This window comes from Prinia subflava, chromosome 12 (assembly GCF_021018805.1).
Source record: "Prinia subflava isolate CZ2003 ecotype Zambia chromosome 12, Cam_Psub_1.2, whole genome shotgun sequence".
In the NCBI taxonomy this organism is placed as follows: Eukaryota; Metazoa; Chordata; class Aves; order Passeriformes; family Cisticolidae; genus Prinia; species Prinia subflava.
The window spans coordinates 11,792,148-11,804,592 of record NC_086258.1 but is presented as its reverse complement, the minus strand read 5'-3'; the positions used below and the strand labels follow the sequence as shown (position 1 = coordinate 11,804,592).

The 12,445-nt window shown below is 61.7% G+C and overlaps 1 protein-coding gene across 17 annotated transcripts in view; it reads left to right on the top strand.

Moving 5' to 3' along the window:
• Nucleotides 1–12,445, top strand: part of RBFOX3 (RNA binding fox-1 homolog 3) — a 129,464-nt gene that overhangs the window by 104,011 nt on the left and 13,008 nt on the right. For 6 of the 17 annotated variants that reach the window (XM_063410014.1, XM_063410011.1, XM_063410013.1 and 3 more), the window contains one exon: nt 6,173–6,509. The exons of 5 other annotated variants lie outside the window; for them this stretch is intronic. In XM_063410014.1, the coding sequence (XP_063266084.1) occupies nt 6,408–6,509 (102 nt within the window). In that variant the 5' untranslated portion in view covers nt 6,173–6,407. Of the gene's footprint in view, nt 1–2,477; nt 5,822–6,172; nt 6,510–12,445 lie in introns of those variants that run through there. 6 more of the 17 variants (XM_063410006.1, XM_063410005.1, XM_063410007.1 and 3 more) reach the window with 6 other exon arrangements.

The window sequence follows — 12,445 nt, the reverse complement described above, 5'->3', positions numbered from 1 at the left end:
GGAGACGAGGGGACGTGACAGGGTCTGTCCAGGCCCTTGGGGCTGGGACACTGAAGGGTGTGAGCCCCAGTCTGGGTGTGGCTGGGACAGTGAGCAGAGGGCAAGGAGCTGGAGCCAGCAGTCCCCCATGGAGCTACACTCCCACCCCAGAGCTGCCAGAGCTGGGCTGTATCAGGCTCTACACCATCCGAGGGTCTTCCTATGGCATCCCAGCCCACCAACTGGGGCTGAAAGCCAGTGGCACCAGCTCCTTCCACCTGCTCCCTCCGCTCCCTCAGAGATGGCGAGGGGCCGGGGGGCTGCAGCAGTCTGGTGAGGCTTACATGCTCCAGGTAACTGTGCTCCCCTGGATTTGGGAGCAGGGAACAGAGTGGGCAGAGGCAGGCAAAGGGGGATGTGGGGAAAGGAGCTTGTGGGGAGGAGGAAGAGGATAATGCGAATTCATTGTTTCTCAGGGAAGCTGCTTTAAGGTGTAAGGTGCTTTGTCATGAGGGATGTCGGCGCTGCCACGGCTCCAGAGCCTGTCAGGGCTGGCAGAGCCTCCTGCCTCGGTGCTAATTCTGCCCAGGGACTTAACGACCCACCACAGCTGCGAGAGCAAGCAGAGCTGTGTGGCCTTGCAGAGCTCGGCCAGGCAGGCACGGGCAGCGTGGGGTGCCTGTTCCCATGGGACCTCCATTCGTGACAGGAGTGCTGTGGTGGCTCAGTCATCAACACTTCAATGGGCTGAGATGCCAAAGGAAAATGTCTTCAAATGAACAGTAATTCCAGAGAAATTAGGAGTGTGTGGGGCAAGGGGAAGAAGGGGTCTGTAAATACTACAATTTATAAAGTGTGCCCTGGGTCACAGCGCCTGTTTAACATCCTCTCTGTGCATTTAAAAAATCTTACATGAGGATGGAGTGTTTGCTCCTGGAGTACCTCCAACCTGGTTTTCCCCGTGCCCACCTCACTTGTCTGCTGCTCAGGTGAGTCCCAGCCCAGTGCCAGTGCCCACACTGTCAGTGCCACACACCCCCCTGCTCGGGGTGGCTTGGACCCCTCCTGTTGTGTCCCTTGTGTTGGCACCCTGGGGGCTGCTGCTGAAGCCCCCCAGCAGCCTGTGAGGCACAGTGGCAGGGCTGCCAGGTCAAGGGCAGTTTTCCTTGGGAACCCTTTGTCAGGCAGTGGAGCTGGTCTCAGGGAAGAGGGGGACCCTGGGAATGCAGCATTTCAGGTTCCTGGTCTGCAGTTGCTCCTTCCTTGCATCATCCTCCATCAGTCCTGCATCACCCTCCATCAGTCCTTCCTCCTCCTCGGTCTGTGCTGGGCCTGGCAGTGGCCCTGGCCCTGGGCGTGGCTCTGGCCAGCGGTGGTGGCCGTGCTCTGGCCCCAGTGACCCTGCAAGCAGGGTGCAGCTCTTTCCCCTGCTGTGGCCCCTGGTGCTGCCTGCCCGGCCCCCAAGCTCGAGGTGCTCGGCAGCAGCTGCTCTGCCACGGTGCTTTGCTGCAGGTTAATCCTCATTAAATCCAGGGAGCCTAATTGCCATTTCATGTAAATATTTTGTCAAGTGAAAGGGTTTCAGGAAGGGCGGCGCGGGCAGAGGAGCCAGGCACAGTGACAGGCTCCGGGTCGTGCTGCCCAGCCAGGGCTGTGAACTGTGTCCCCGTGGGGCTGCCTGTCTCCTGCAGGGAGCCACAGCACGGCTGGGAGCGGCTGCTGGAGCTCCCTGTGCACCAGTGGTTCGTGCTGGGTGACGGGGACACGGGGCGCCTGCAAGCACCATTTTGTGGGGAGCACCGGGGCTCCTGTCCCTGCCCAGGTGGCTCGAGGGTAGAGGAGGGGTGGCACAGGAGGCTGTGGAACATCCCCAGGTGCCAGCCCAGCCGCTCTCCTGTTCTGAACGGTGCTGGCAGCTCTGGCCAGGGGCTGACAGATCCCCAAGCCCTATCCTGTTCCCCCCGCAGTGGGTCAGGAACATCTTAATGAGGTGGTTTTTTCCCTGGATCCCATTTAACTTCCATGTGCTTTCCCTCCACTCCTGCTCCCCTCCTGCTGCCACAGCCGCTGTCTCAGATACTGGCTGTGGTTTGGTCACAGTCCCCTCCTCACCCGGTGAGGTCATACCTGGGTGCTCCATCTTTGGGAATTCAGAGCAGGCAGTGTCTCCAGTGGCATCTGAGAGCTGCTGGAGGAGGAGGAGGAAGGAGCAGGGAAGGACAGAGAGGTTTAACAGGGACGCTTGTCGGTCCCTTCTCGCTGTCCTGTCCCAAGTTGGGACCTTCCTTGCTGCATGGACGTTCCTTGCCATGGGATGTTCCTCGTCACACAGCAGCTCAGATCTGTCAGTGCCTTCATCTAATTGCTTGATGTCTTTGAATAACTGCTAATGAGCTTTTAATTAATGAATGCCACGGCTTGGGGGCATTTTGGAGTGGGTGGGAGGAGAGGATTAGGTTGGTACTGCTGTTCCTGGGTGCTGGTGGGCTGCCAGCCGTGCACTCACAGGATGACCCCAGGGAGGCTGGAGCACCTGATCTCACCAGCCCAGCCCCGGCGGCCCTCATGGCAGAGGTTGTGTCTTGCCTGATCTGAGCCCTCCTTGGCAGCTCTCACGAGCGTCAGCATCCAGCTCTGCCCTGTGGGAGAGTGCTGCAGGGACCACGGGGTCCTGTTAAACACCGGCAGCCCCTGGGACCCTCAGCCCCCCCAGCTGTGCCCTGTGCCCCACAGCAGGCCCAGGGGACAAGAGGATGCCTGGGGGTCCCAGGAAGGACCGTGGTGGCAGGCGCTGGCTTCCCCATTGCATCCTGTGGGTCGGAATGTGGGCACGGAGCTGGGACAGCCCTGGGCTGGCAGCAGCTCTGGCAGGTGCTCAGGGCTTGGTGCAGCTCGTGCAGGGCCCTTGGCACCGGGATGTGCCGCAGCCCTGCACGTGACACCGCCTGCTCAGCGGGGCTGGGGCCATGGGACTCCCGGCAGAACTCTGGGCCTCGATCCTCGTGGATAAAGCTTCCAAATGGTGGAGTGTCCCTTGGAGGAGGCCTGAGCTTTTGTGGCATTTCCTGAGGAGAGGACAGCACCGCACTGGCTGCCTTGGGCTGTGTGGCTCTCGGCTGTGTGTCCATCCCGGTGCCTGGGACAGCCAGAGGTGCTGAGCTGTCCCTGGCAAGTTCCCTCTGTGGTTTGGGGGCTGCATGCCCACCAGTGCTCCCAGTGCAGGCTCTGTCCCCTGGCTCCAGCACCAGAACAGTGGCCAAGACCACTCCTGTCCCGGTGCCATGTTGTTCTCCCTCTTCCAGAAAACAACACCAAGGAGCCCTGAAGGGTTCATTTAAAATAAATAAAAAACTGTGAATTGTGCTGATTTGAAGGAAAGGCAGCCCCATCCTGAGCGGGGGAGCGCAGCGCCAGCCCAGCCCCGAAGGGCAGAGAGAGATGTGCTGAGAACTGCAGCCCTGTGCAACTTCAGCCTTTGATCGTATATCTCACACGTGCCCTTTGCTTTCCCTCTGCTGATATTTATTAGGTTTAATTTTACTGGGACACGGCTGTAAGTGAGACAGATGGAATGGGGTCTGTGCGCCTGGTGAACACATCTTAATTAAACAGATAAATAAACTTTCATTCCAGAAGGCTTCAGTTTCGGAGGTGCTCCTCCGGGGCTGCGGCTCTGCAGGGCTGGGCACGGCCCTGGTGCCACCAGCGGTGCTGCTGGCTGGGACTGTGGCACAGCAGGGAGCAGCAGGGTGAGGGAAACCAGCACTGGTGGCCAGCAAGGGGCTCCCCACTGGAGCTGACAGGGGCCTTGGGGTCACCGTGCCCCGTCAGTGTCCCCCGGGCTCCCCGCTGCAGAGGGGCATCTCTGCAGGCAGGCATGCGTTGGTGATGGCAGGAGAAGGGAGAGAGGAGACTCCAAGAGTCCTCAGCTCCCAGAGCTGTGCCCATTTCGCTGCTGGCTCAGGGCAGTGCCAGCACTTGTGGTGCTGCCACTGGCCAGGAATGCCTTTGAGTCACCCTGGCCGGAGCCGGCGGGGGGGAGGATGGGCAGATTACCTCATCCTGGAGCCAGTGCCTGCCTCACGTGGTTTGCTTAGTTGGGCACCGCAAGGCCAGTGTGCCAGGCACTGCCCTGCCGTTGTCACCTCCAGGAGCTGCAGTGGAGCCAGAGCGGCCCAGCGCCTTTGGAGCTGCCTGTTGGCCTGCTCAAGGTGTCCCCCCCTTCACCAGGGTCTGTGTGGTGCTTGTGTGTGTGCCGGTTCCTGGGGGAGCCTCTTGCCCCCCAACTGCACGAAGGGCTGTGAGAGGACACACTTGTCCCTTTCAGAGCTGTCCCACATCCTTCCCCAGGGCATGGCACCAGGGGCATGGGGGTCCCTGGGAAGGGAAGCTGGACACCAGCAGGAGTGTGGGGACTGAGCACCATGGTGTGCCAAAGGGGCCACTGCATCTCTCATGGTCCTTGGAGCTGGAGGGCGAGTGCCTGTGGTGGGGCACCCACAGGGAGCAGTGGCTGGGGATGCTGTTGGCAGCAGATGTCACTGCTGGACCTTTTGGTGCCCAATGCCACAAGGTGGTGGTGGTGGCAAAGCCTCCCCCTGGACTGGCATCCCCTCTCTAATTTGGCTCCTTGAAGTCCCTTTAGAGTGTGGAACTCAGGACCCCCTGTGAGGGGCTGGCACCCCCTGCCCCACACACCACTTTCTCAGGATGGCTCTTCCAGAGCCGTTTGCAGCAGGTTTTCCCTGTGGCTCCGGGCCAGCCGTGCCACACACTGCTGCTCCGGAGCATCTGCAGCAGAAGCGGTAACTGCTGCGAGTGTACCAGGACACTGCAGCATGTCACTCTGCCTGGGGATACTGTGGAAAATCCCAGCTCCAAACGGCTGGTCGTGTGCTGGAGGCTCCGGCAGAGACGGAGCATCAGCAGCTGCTGGCACAGCCCAGCCTTTGTGCATCACATTTGGCCAAGATGGAAACTGAGCCGAGCCCAGGTTTCGTTTCCTACATGCCCCAGCACAATGCCAGCCTGGCAGCCTCGCGCTGCCACGGCTCCGGAGCTGGGCATGACGAGGTGTGGGGCAGCAGGAGGGCCCCGGGGCAGCGCTGGGCTGCTGCGGGCCCTGAGGGCTGGAGGTGCGAGGTGGGACAGGGACCTGGGCGAGCACAGGCGTGTGCCCACGCCGGCCGCCCCTGCGGGCACTGGCACGAGGGCCATGGCCATGGCAGCTGTGACAGCGGCCGGTGTGGTGTGGATGCGTCAGGGCTGTGCCAGCACCGCAGGCCCCTTGGAAACGCCAAAACACCTCTCGAGCCCTGCCAGGGCTGACCTCTGCCCACCGCCCTGGCCAGCGGGTGGTTCTTGGGGCAGAGGGTCCCCATCGCTCTGGGGAGCGCAGGGAAGCAGTGCCAGTGTCACCCCAAGGTTCAGGGGTCCCTGCAGCCCTCCATGCCTGTGGGACTGGCAGGCGGGTGGGGGACCCACAGGGCCCTGCCTGGGGCTCCCACACCTTGGCAGGGTGGACAGTGGTGCCCGGGGTATGCGGGCAGCGGTGAGGCTGCGGCTGGCCCGGCAGGGAACGCTGCGGGCCGCTGGCCCTGCCCTGCCCGGCGGTGCGGGGCCGTGCGGGGCCGTGCGGAGCCGTGCGGAGCCGTGCGGGGCCGTGCGGGGCCGCGGGCCGGTGGCTCCGGGAGGCGGAGCTGGGGCCGCTGCGCGGCTCCCGGGCCGGCAGCGCCGCGGGAGCGGGCGGTGCGCACGTGTGCGGCGGAGTGTGCATGGGGGATCCCGCGGAGCCCTGCCACCGCCCCTGCCGGGCACCCGTGCTGCGCCACCCCAGCTCCCGGTAAGACCCTCCCTCCCCCCGGGAGCCGGCGCCGGGAAGGGACACGGCTCTGCCCGCTCGGCCCCATCCTGCCCGGCTGCTTCCCCAGCGTGTGGCCGGGGTGGCGAGGGCGGCGGGGAAGCCATCTGCAAAGCGGCGGCGGTGGAGGGGTTAAGTGCGGGATCAGCTGTTCTCATGTCATTACGGATTCTCTTCATTTTATACAGAGCTCTGTTTGATGTCTGAATGCACAGGGGACTCCCCCTCCTCCTCCAACTCCCACCCCTTTTATTTCGCTCCCGAGCCCTCTCTCCTTCCTCCTCCCCTTCCTTTCTCTCCCGCTCCGCTCTGGCTCACGCACACCCTTTGCAGACCGTGCGCTCAGTGCCAGTGTCTAATGGCCCCGAAGTGAAGAGCCAAGCGCTGCTCCGGCGGCGGCGCGGCCGGCCTGCCGCAGATGAACCCTCCTAACTAGCGCCGAGGGGTCGGGAGGGACGGCGAGGAGGGGAGAGCCCGAGGGGCCAGCCGGGAAGACGAGGATAGCGGTGGATAGCGGTGTGCGGAAGAGGACGGACCCGCGAACAGCTCCACGGCTACCTGTCGACACATGCTGTGCTCCATGGCTAACTCGGGCTGCCTCCTTGTCTCCAACTCAGGCATGCTTCCTCACTCTCTCCCCTGTCCTCCAGCCTTCCTCTACCTCCAACAGGTAAGCCACCCTCTCCGGGGGATTTTTTTGCTTTCCGGTTCACACGTGTTTCTGGCTGGTTCCCTCTCGGCAGAGGGTAAGAGCTTGACAGCTTCCTCCCAGCCCCACGGCAGTCGGAGTTGTGCAGCTGGGGCGGCGCGGGTGCTCGGCCGCAGCTTTTGGGGTTTCTCTGGTTTTGCCGCCGTGGTGGCGGGAGCAGGGCCAGGGCAGAGGCGCGGGCAGTGCGGCAGGCAGAGCCGCCGGCGCGGGTCCAGCGCTTCCCCGCCTCGGTGCTGCTGCCGCTTGCCGATGATGGATGCCGGGATGAAGGAACGAGGCTCCTGCGTGGCCTGGGCGGCCTCCAGAGAGGAGGGAAGGTGATGAGCTGGTGCGTGCTCACGTGTGTGCACGTATGTGTGCGTGTGCTCACGCGGCGCGTGTCCGCAGCCGGGCCACGGTCGGGCGTGCGTGGGTTTGTCCCACGGTCACAGGAAGGGGCTGCGGAGGGACTGGGAGGACCTGGCGCCAGGTGGGTGCCAGGCTTGGGCAGCCTGGACAGAGGGAGCTGAGGCCGCCAGCTTGGTCCTTCACCTGGGCCAAGGTTTGCTGTCCCACAGGGCTGCCCTGGTTCCTGTGCCGGACCTTGAGCGCCGGGTTTCCGGGCCCGTCATCCCAAGGGAAGCGCAGCTTGGGAGAGGCAGCGTCTTCAAATGCCTCTGTGCTGCGTCGGAAATCCCATCTCCCAACCAGGCAAACCACTCCATTTGTGCTTTCAGGAGTTTAAAAATTCATGGCATCCTCCCTGCACTTGGCGTGGCCGGCGCGGTTCACCCGGCGGCGAGGACAGGCACACAGGTGCCAACCCTCCACCCCGGTGTGAAGGGCTGCGGAGTGTTTGGTCCCTTGGGATGTCTGCAGCCGGTGTCCGAGCGGGGTCACGGCCGGAGCGTGGCCGTGGTGGTGGGGATGGCAGGCCCAGGTCGCTCCCCCCGCAGCGGCGGTGGGCTGGGGTGGCCGTGCTGGGTACGGGAGCGTGGGCACGGGGGCGCGGCAGGGCTGCCGGGGCGGGCGCGTGATTTATGGCACCCTCCTGCGGGCAGAGCCCGGGGACAGCCAGGGCTGCGCTGGCCTTCGCTCTTGTCTTCCCAAAGCTGCACGGAGGGCCCTGTGGCTACTGCACATCTGACACTGAGAAAAAACTGTCCCTGAACCCCCAACCCGTCCAGGGGATGGTTTCTGTCCCTATGAAGGGAGCACATGGATGCTTTGGACTGGCAGCCAGTGCAGGGGCCGCAGCCTCTCTTGCAGCACTGGAGATGTCCCTCCCCAGCGGGGATCCTCCTGCCCCTGGCCACACGAGAGGCTCAGCTGTGCTGCTCTCTTGCCCTGCAGGGCACTCTGGCATGGATTGGCCTGGGTCTGGCAGCAGCAGGGGTGACAGTGTGGCCAGACGGGTTCTCCCTGTGCCTGCAGGGCTGTGCAAAGCGGAGCTGCAGGTCCCTGGGAAGCAGCAACTTTCCTGGGTGTGTGGGTCTGCACCTGGCAGCTCCCAGTTCCCCCATCACCCTGCCTGGTTTGGTTTGACCGTCGTGTTCCGCATCTCTTCCTCCCTGCTCTCCCAGAAGCCTCCTGCTCCTTGGCAGCAGCTCTGGACTTGCAAGCCAGGAGGAGGGTTTTATTACAGGATTTGGAGTTGGATTTTCACCCGGCTGATGAGCACGATGGAGGTGAAAATCTCTGTCCTCTTTCTGGGGTTTATCCTGTGCTGAGGTTCTGCACCCAGCACTTGGGGACAGCTGTTCCCAATGTGTGTCACAACGAGGGTTCAGGGAGAGGGACATCACGTGGGGCAGGGGCATGGGGCATGCGCTGCTGCTGAGGGGCTCAAGGGGTGTGCCTGGCACCTGCTTTAGCTCTGACTTTGCTCTGGATTTTGGACTGTCCACCTGTGCCACCTGCACCCTAGGAGCACACGGGGACACTGCTGCTGCTGCCTGTGGGCACGTGCCCACCCCAGAGCTGGCTCTGGCCAGCCGGCCTGGCTCACCTCTGTAGCAGGGACACCCGAGAGGGCTCAGCTGAGTCTCCCTGAGTTGGTTGTGCTGTGGGGTCTGGGGAGATTTGGTTTTGACCCCCAGGGTTACAGGTCCCTGTCCAAACCCTTTATGGGTTTTTAGAGAGGCGTACCATGATAGTGCCTGAGCCAGTGACCAGGACTGAGTCTTCTGGGCTGACAAGTCAGTCAAGAGCTGGGGCATGCCAGGCTCTGCACGCAGTAACTGCCCTCATCCCCTTCAGACAGTGCTCGCCCTACCAGGAGCCTGTGGCTGCATTGGTTCCCAAGGATGCTGATGATGTTTCGTAGCTCCCAGCCCCAGCATTTTCAGCTGTGTTGGGATTTGAAGGAATGACCAAGTAATGGAGCTCTCATCAAAACTTGAATTCTTCCAGCACCAGGGAGGGTTCAGCAGTGCCAGTGGCTCTTCAGGTGCTGTGGGTGCCTCTCAGCTCACTCTGCTCCACTCCCCCCATGTGGCCGCCCTGCTCTGGCCACAGCAGCCATGGTCCTGGGCTGTGGCTCAGTGGGGGTCTGGGTATGGAAGGACACCTTGGTGGCTTCGTTTTGTTAACAGAGGAATCGGTCACTGTTTGAAGCACATCTCTGCTGTTGTTGTGAGTGAGGAAGTGATGGCTGCAGGACAAGGCTCAGTGCTGACCCAGAGCAGACCCGGGCCCCGAGGCTCAGCATAAGTGCCCTACCCAGCATGGCCCTGTGCAGGTCTGACCGCAGCCCAGGGTGATGTACAGGTGTGCTGAAGCCCACTGCAGTGCTGCCCCTGAGCTGCTCCTCGCCGGGAACACCCCCGGTGCTCACAGTCACACCATGGCACAGGAGACTTGGCTGAGCAGCGCCTGGCCCGCCGGGAAACAGCCTCTGCAAATCCTGCTTGGAAAATTCCTTTCCAAAAGGGCTGCTGCCAAGTTTAGCATGTTATATTTTTAGGGAGCAGGTCTATTCCGAGCCGTGTTGCCGCGTGTTGCAGCAGCGGGCTCGTTTCAAACCGGGTTTCTCCCCCTGCTCGTGCGTCGCGCGGACGCGGGGCCAGCCCCGGTAGCTCCCTGCTCTGGCCATGCCATGGCAGCTGCCCTGCTCAGTGAGGACAGGCCTTAAAGCCCCAAAAACATGTTTTCTGGTCCAGGTTCTTGTATATGGAAAACACTGACATTAATTTTAGCTTTGCAAAGCTGCTTTTCCCACTATAGCTGTGATTTTGGCCCACACTGCCTGGCAATGCTCTTTTTATAGGTATATTCCTATTTTTATGCTATAGTGATGGGTGAATGAGTAGATTAAATTAGATTTAGTATCTGTCATTCTTTAAAGCATCACATGCAGTTGGGGGAGGGGGGGTGTAACAAAGAAAGGCTAATTAGGAGAGCGGGTGCAGGCCACCCCCACCAGCTCCACCACCCCTGGTGCTGGGGCTGCCCCTGCTCAGGGACCAGCATCCAAATAGGAAAATGCTTTTGAAACATGGTTTTCCTGTGCCCCCCCAGGCCAGGCCAGCTCCACGGTCTGCAGCCAGGGCTGGGCAGGGTGCTGGGCACTGCAGCTGGGCACCCTGGGCACCTTCAGGGGCTTCAGGGTCACTTGGCTGCCTGGGTGCTCTCCCCACAGGGATGGGGCTCCTGTGTGGGGGCACTGTGTCTGTGGAATAGTGGGCTTCCATGGAGGAGCCAGGGGCACCACGGAGCACTGTAGCCCCTCCAGGAAGGGCATTAGTCACTTTGGTGCAGCTGGTTTTTGTAGGCAGGTGTGGGGCTGGGTGCTGGGAGGGTGTGGGGAGCTGTGCCAGTGTTGGGAAGGCTGGGAAGGGTGCCTGGGCACAGGAAAACTAAATGTCCAGGGAAGGAGCTGGATCTTACAGTGCTGGTGTGAGCCTAGCAGTGTGTGGTCAGGGCTGTGCAGCCCTGGCCATGCTGTGGCTACTGGCTCAGTGACAGGCCAGTGCCATTGGGCAGGGTGGGAGCTGCAGGCTGGGAGTTCAGGCTGGGAGCCGTGGGCTGCAGCAGGGTTCACCCCTCCACTGCCCCTGGGCAGCCCTGGCTTGACTTTAACCTGCATCACCTCCCTTGGCGTTCCAGGGGCCAGGAGGGAGCAGGTGTGCCCCCTCACTCCCTGCAGCATCCCAGCTGGTGAAGCATTTGTGGTGACCCCCACAGTGCTGTGGGCACTGCCTGCCAGGGGTCGGGTGCTGTTCCCAAATTCCATACAAGCCCTGCTGTGCCCAGCCAGGATCCACAGCCAGGTTCTCACCACAGCCTTCAAGCAGCTCCTGTGGAAAATCAAAACTGGGGGAGAAGAGTGGGAGCAGGCGACAGTGGCAGCTTATTTGTGATCTGCATTGTGTGGGGAGCCCTTAATTAGAGGTAATTAGACTAATTAACTTGCAAATGAGAAACTCGTCTTTTTCTCCTTTTCTTTTACAAGAAAAAATAGAAAAGACGAACAACAAGATAAATATTGAGGGTAATTACGTTGTACCTGCTGCAGACCACTCCAGCCCGTGGGATGCTGTCTGCCCACCAGCCTGGTGCCATCCCTGCCCGGGTGCCCTGCGGTGGCTGTCCCCACTCAGGCTGGTCACACTGCCAGGCACGTGTGCCCGTGTCCCTCTGGTCCCCGCCCCCTCTGCACACCCAGCAAGGATGCAGCCTGTGCCCAGGAGCCCGTGGGGACAGTGGCCTCCCTGGTTCAAGCCATTGCCAGGACCCAGTGGCCAGGCCCTGGCAGTGGCCAGTGCCACAGAGGGCATGGCACCAGCATCGTACCTGGCGCACTCCCTGCCAAAGCCACCCTATCCCACCCTGGGACCGGAGCAGGGACGTCCCCTCTGTGACACCACCAAGTGCCCGGCACTTTTCCAGCTCTTCCCTGGTGGCATCTCTGGTTTCCCCTCACTCTGTGCCGCACACCCCGGGGGCTTTGTTAGCACAACCCGGTTCAAATGTCTGATTAGTCTTTAGGAGATCGAGGGGTCAATTTTCCACAGCTCCTTCCTCTCCATTTAACTAATTTAACTGCACGATTGTTACAAATTTCATTTTATTATAGCGCTGCTTCTCAGTCCAATTGAATTACCAAAATCTCATTTTCTCAGAAGTGCTGAATATGTAATTAGAGGAAAAATTATGCTCCTGGCTGCCTATTAGAGAGGGCTGTGTGCAAGCACTGTCCGGGCACACACATGGGTCCATGGTGCCCTGAGTGCCCACAGCGTCTGGGCGAGCAAGTGCCACATGCAGCTGTGCCAGAGCCCCAGCATGGTGACAGTGGTGACAGTGACAGGGTCTGTGGGTGGGCTCTGGGGTGTGAGGGGCTCTGCAGGGGCAGGACCCAGGGTCCAGCTGGGTTCCTGGAGCCCTGTGAGCTGTGGGGCCAGGTGTGGGGATGGTGATGGAGCTGGTGTGGGGCTTGTGGGAGGTATGAGGCCGGTGGATGTGGCCATTGGTCCCAGTGCCCGCAGTGTCTGTGGCCATTGGTCCCAGTGCCCGCAGTGTCTGGAGCTGTCTATGTGCAGCTGGGCCCTGGCAGCTCCGTGAGGATTGTGGAGCCCCAGCCCTTTCCAGCAGGGGGACACAGCAGCTGCCCCCAGGCCCCCTGGAGCAGCAGGCCGGTCACCACTGAGCCATGCGGTGTGTGGGCATCTGCATCTGACACTCTGGTGCCTGCAGAGCTCGGGGGATGCTGATGAGGACTCCGGTTGCCTCCAGCCCATCCCTGGGCTCTGCAGCCTAGCTTGTACCTTGTGTGTCACTTGTCACAACCTTTTGGTGGCCACTGGGGACCAAACACTGCTGGGAGTCCCAGCCCAGCACCAGGTGTGCCTCGCTGCGGTGTGCCTGGAGGCAGAGCTGTGGGGATGCCACCAAGGACTCCTACAGGTGTGCCCTGG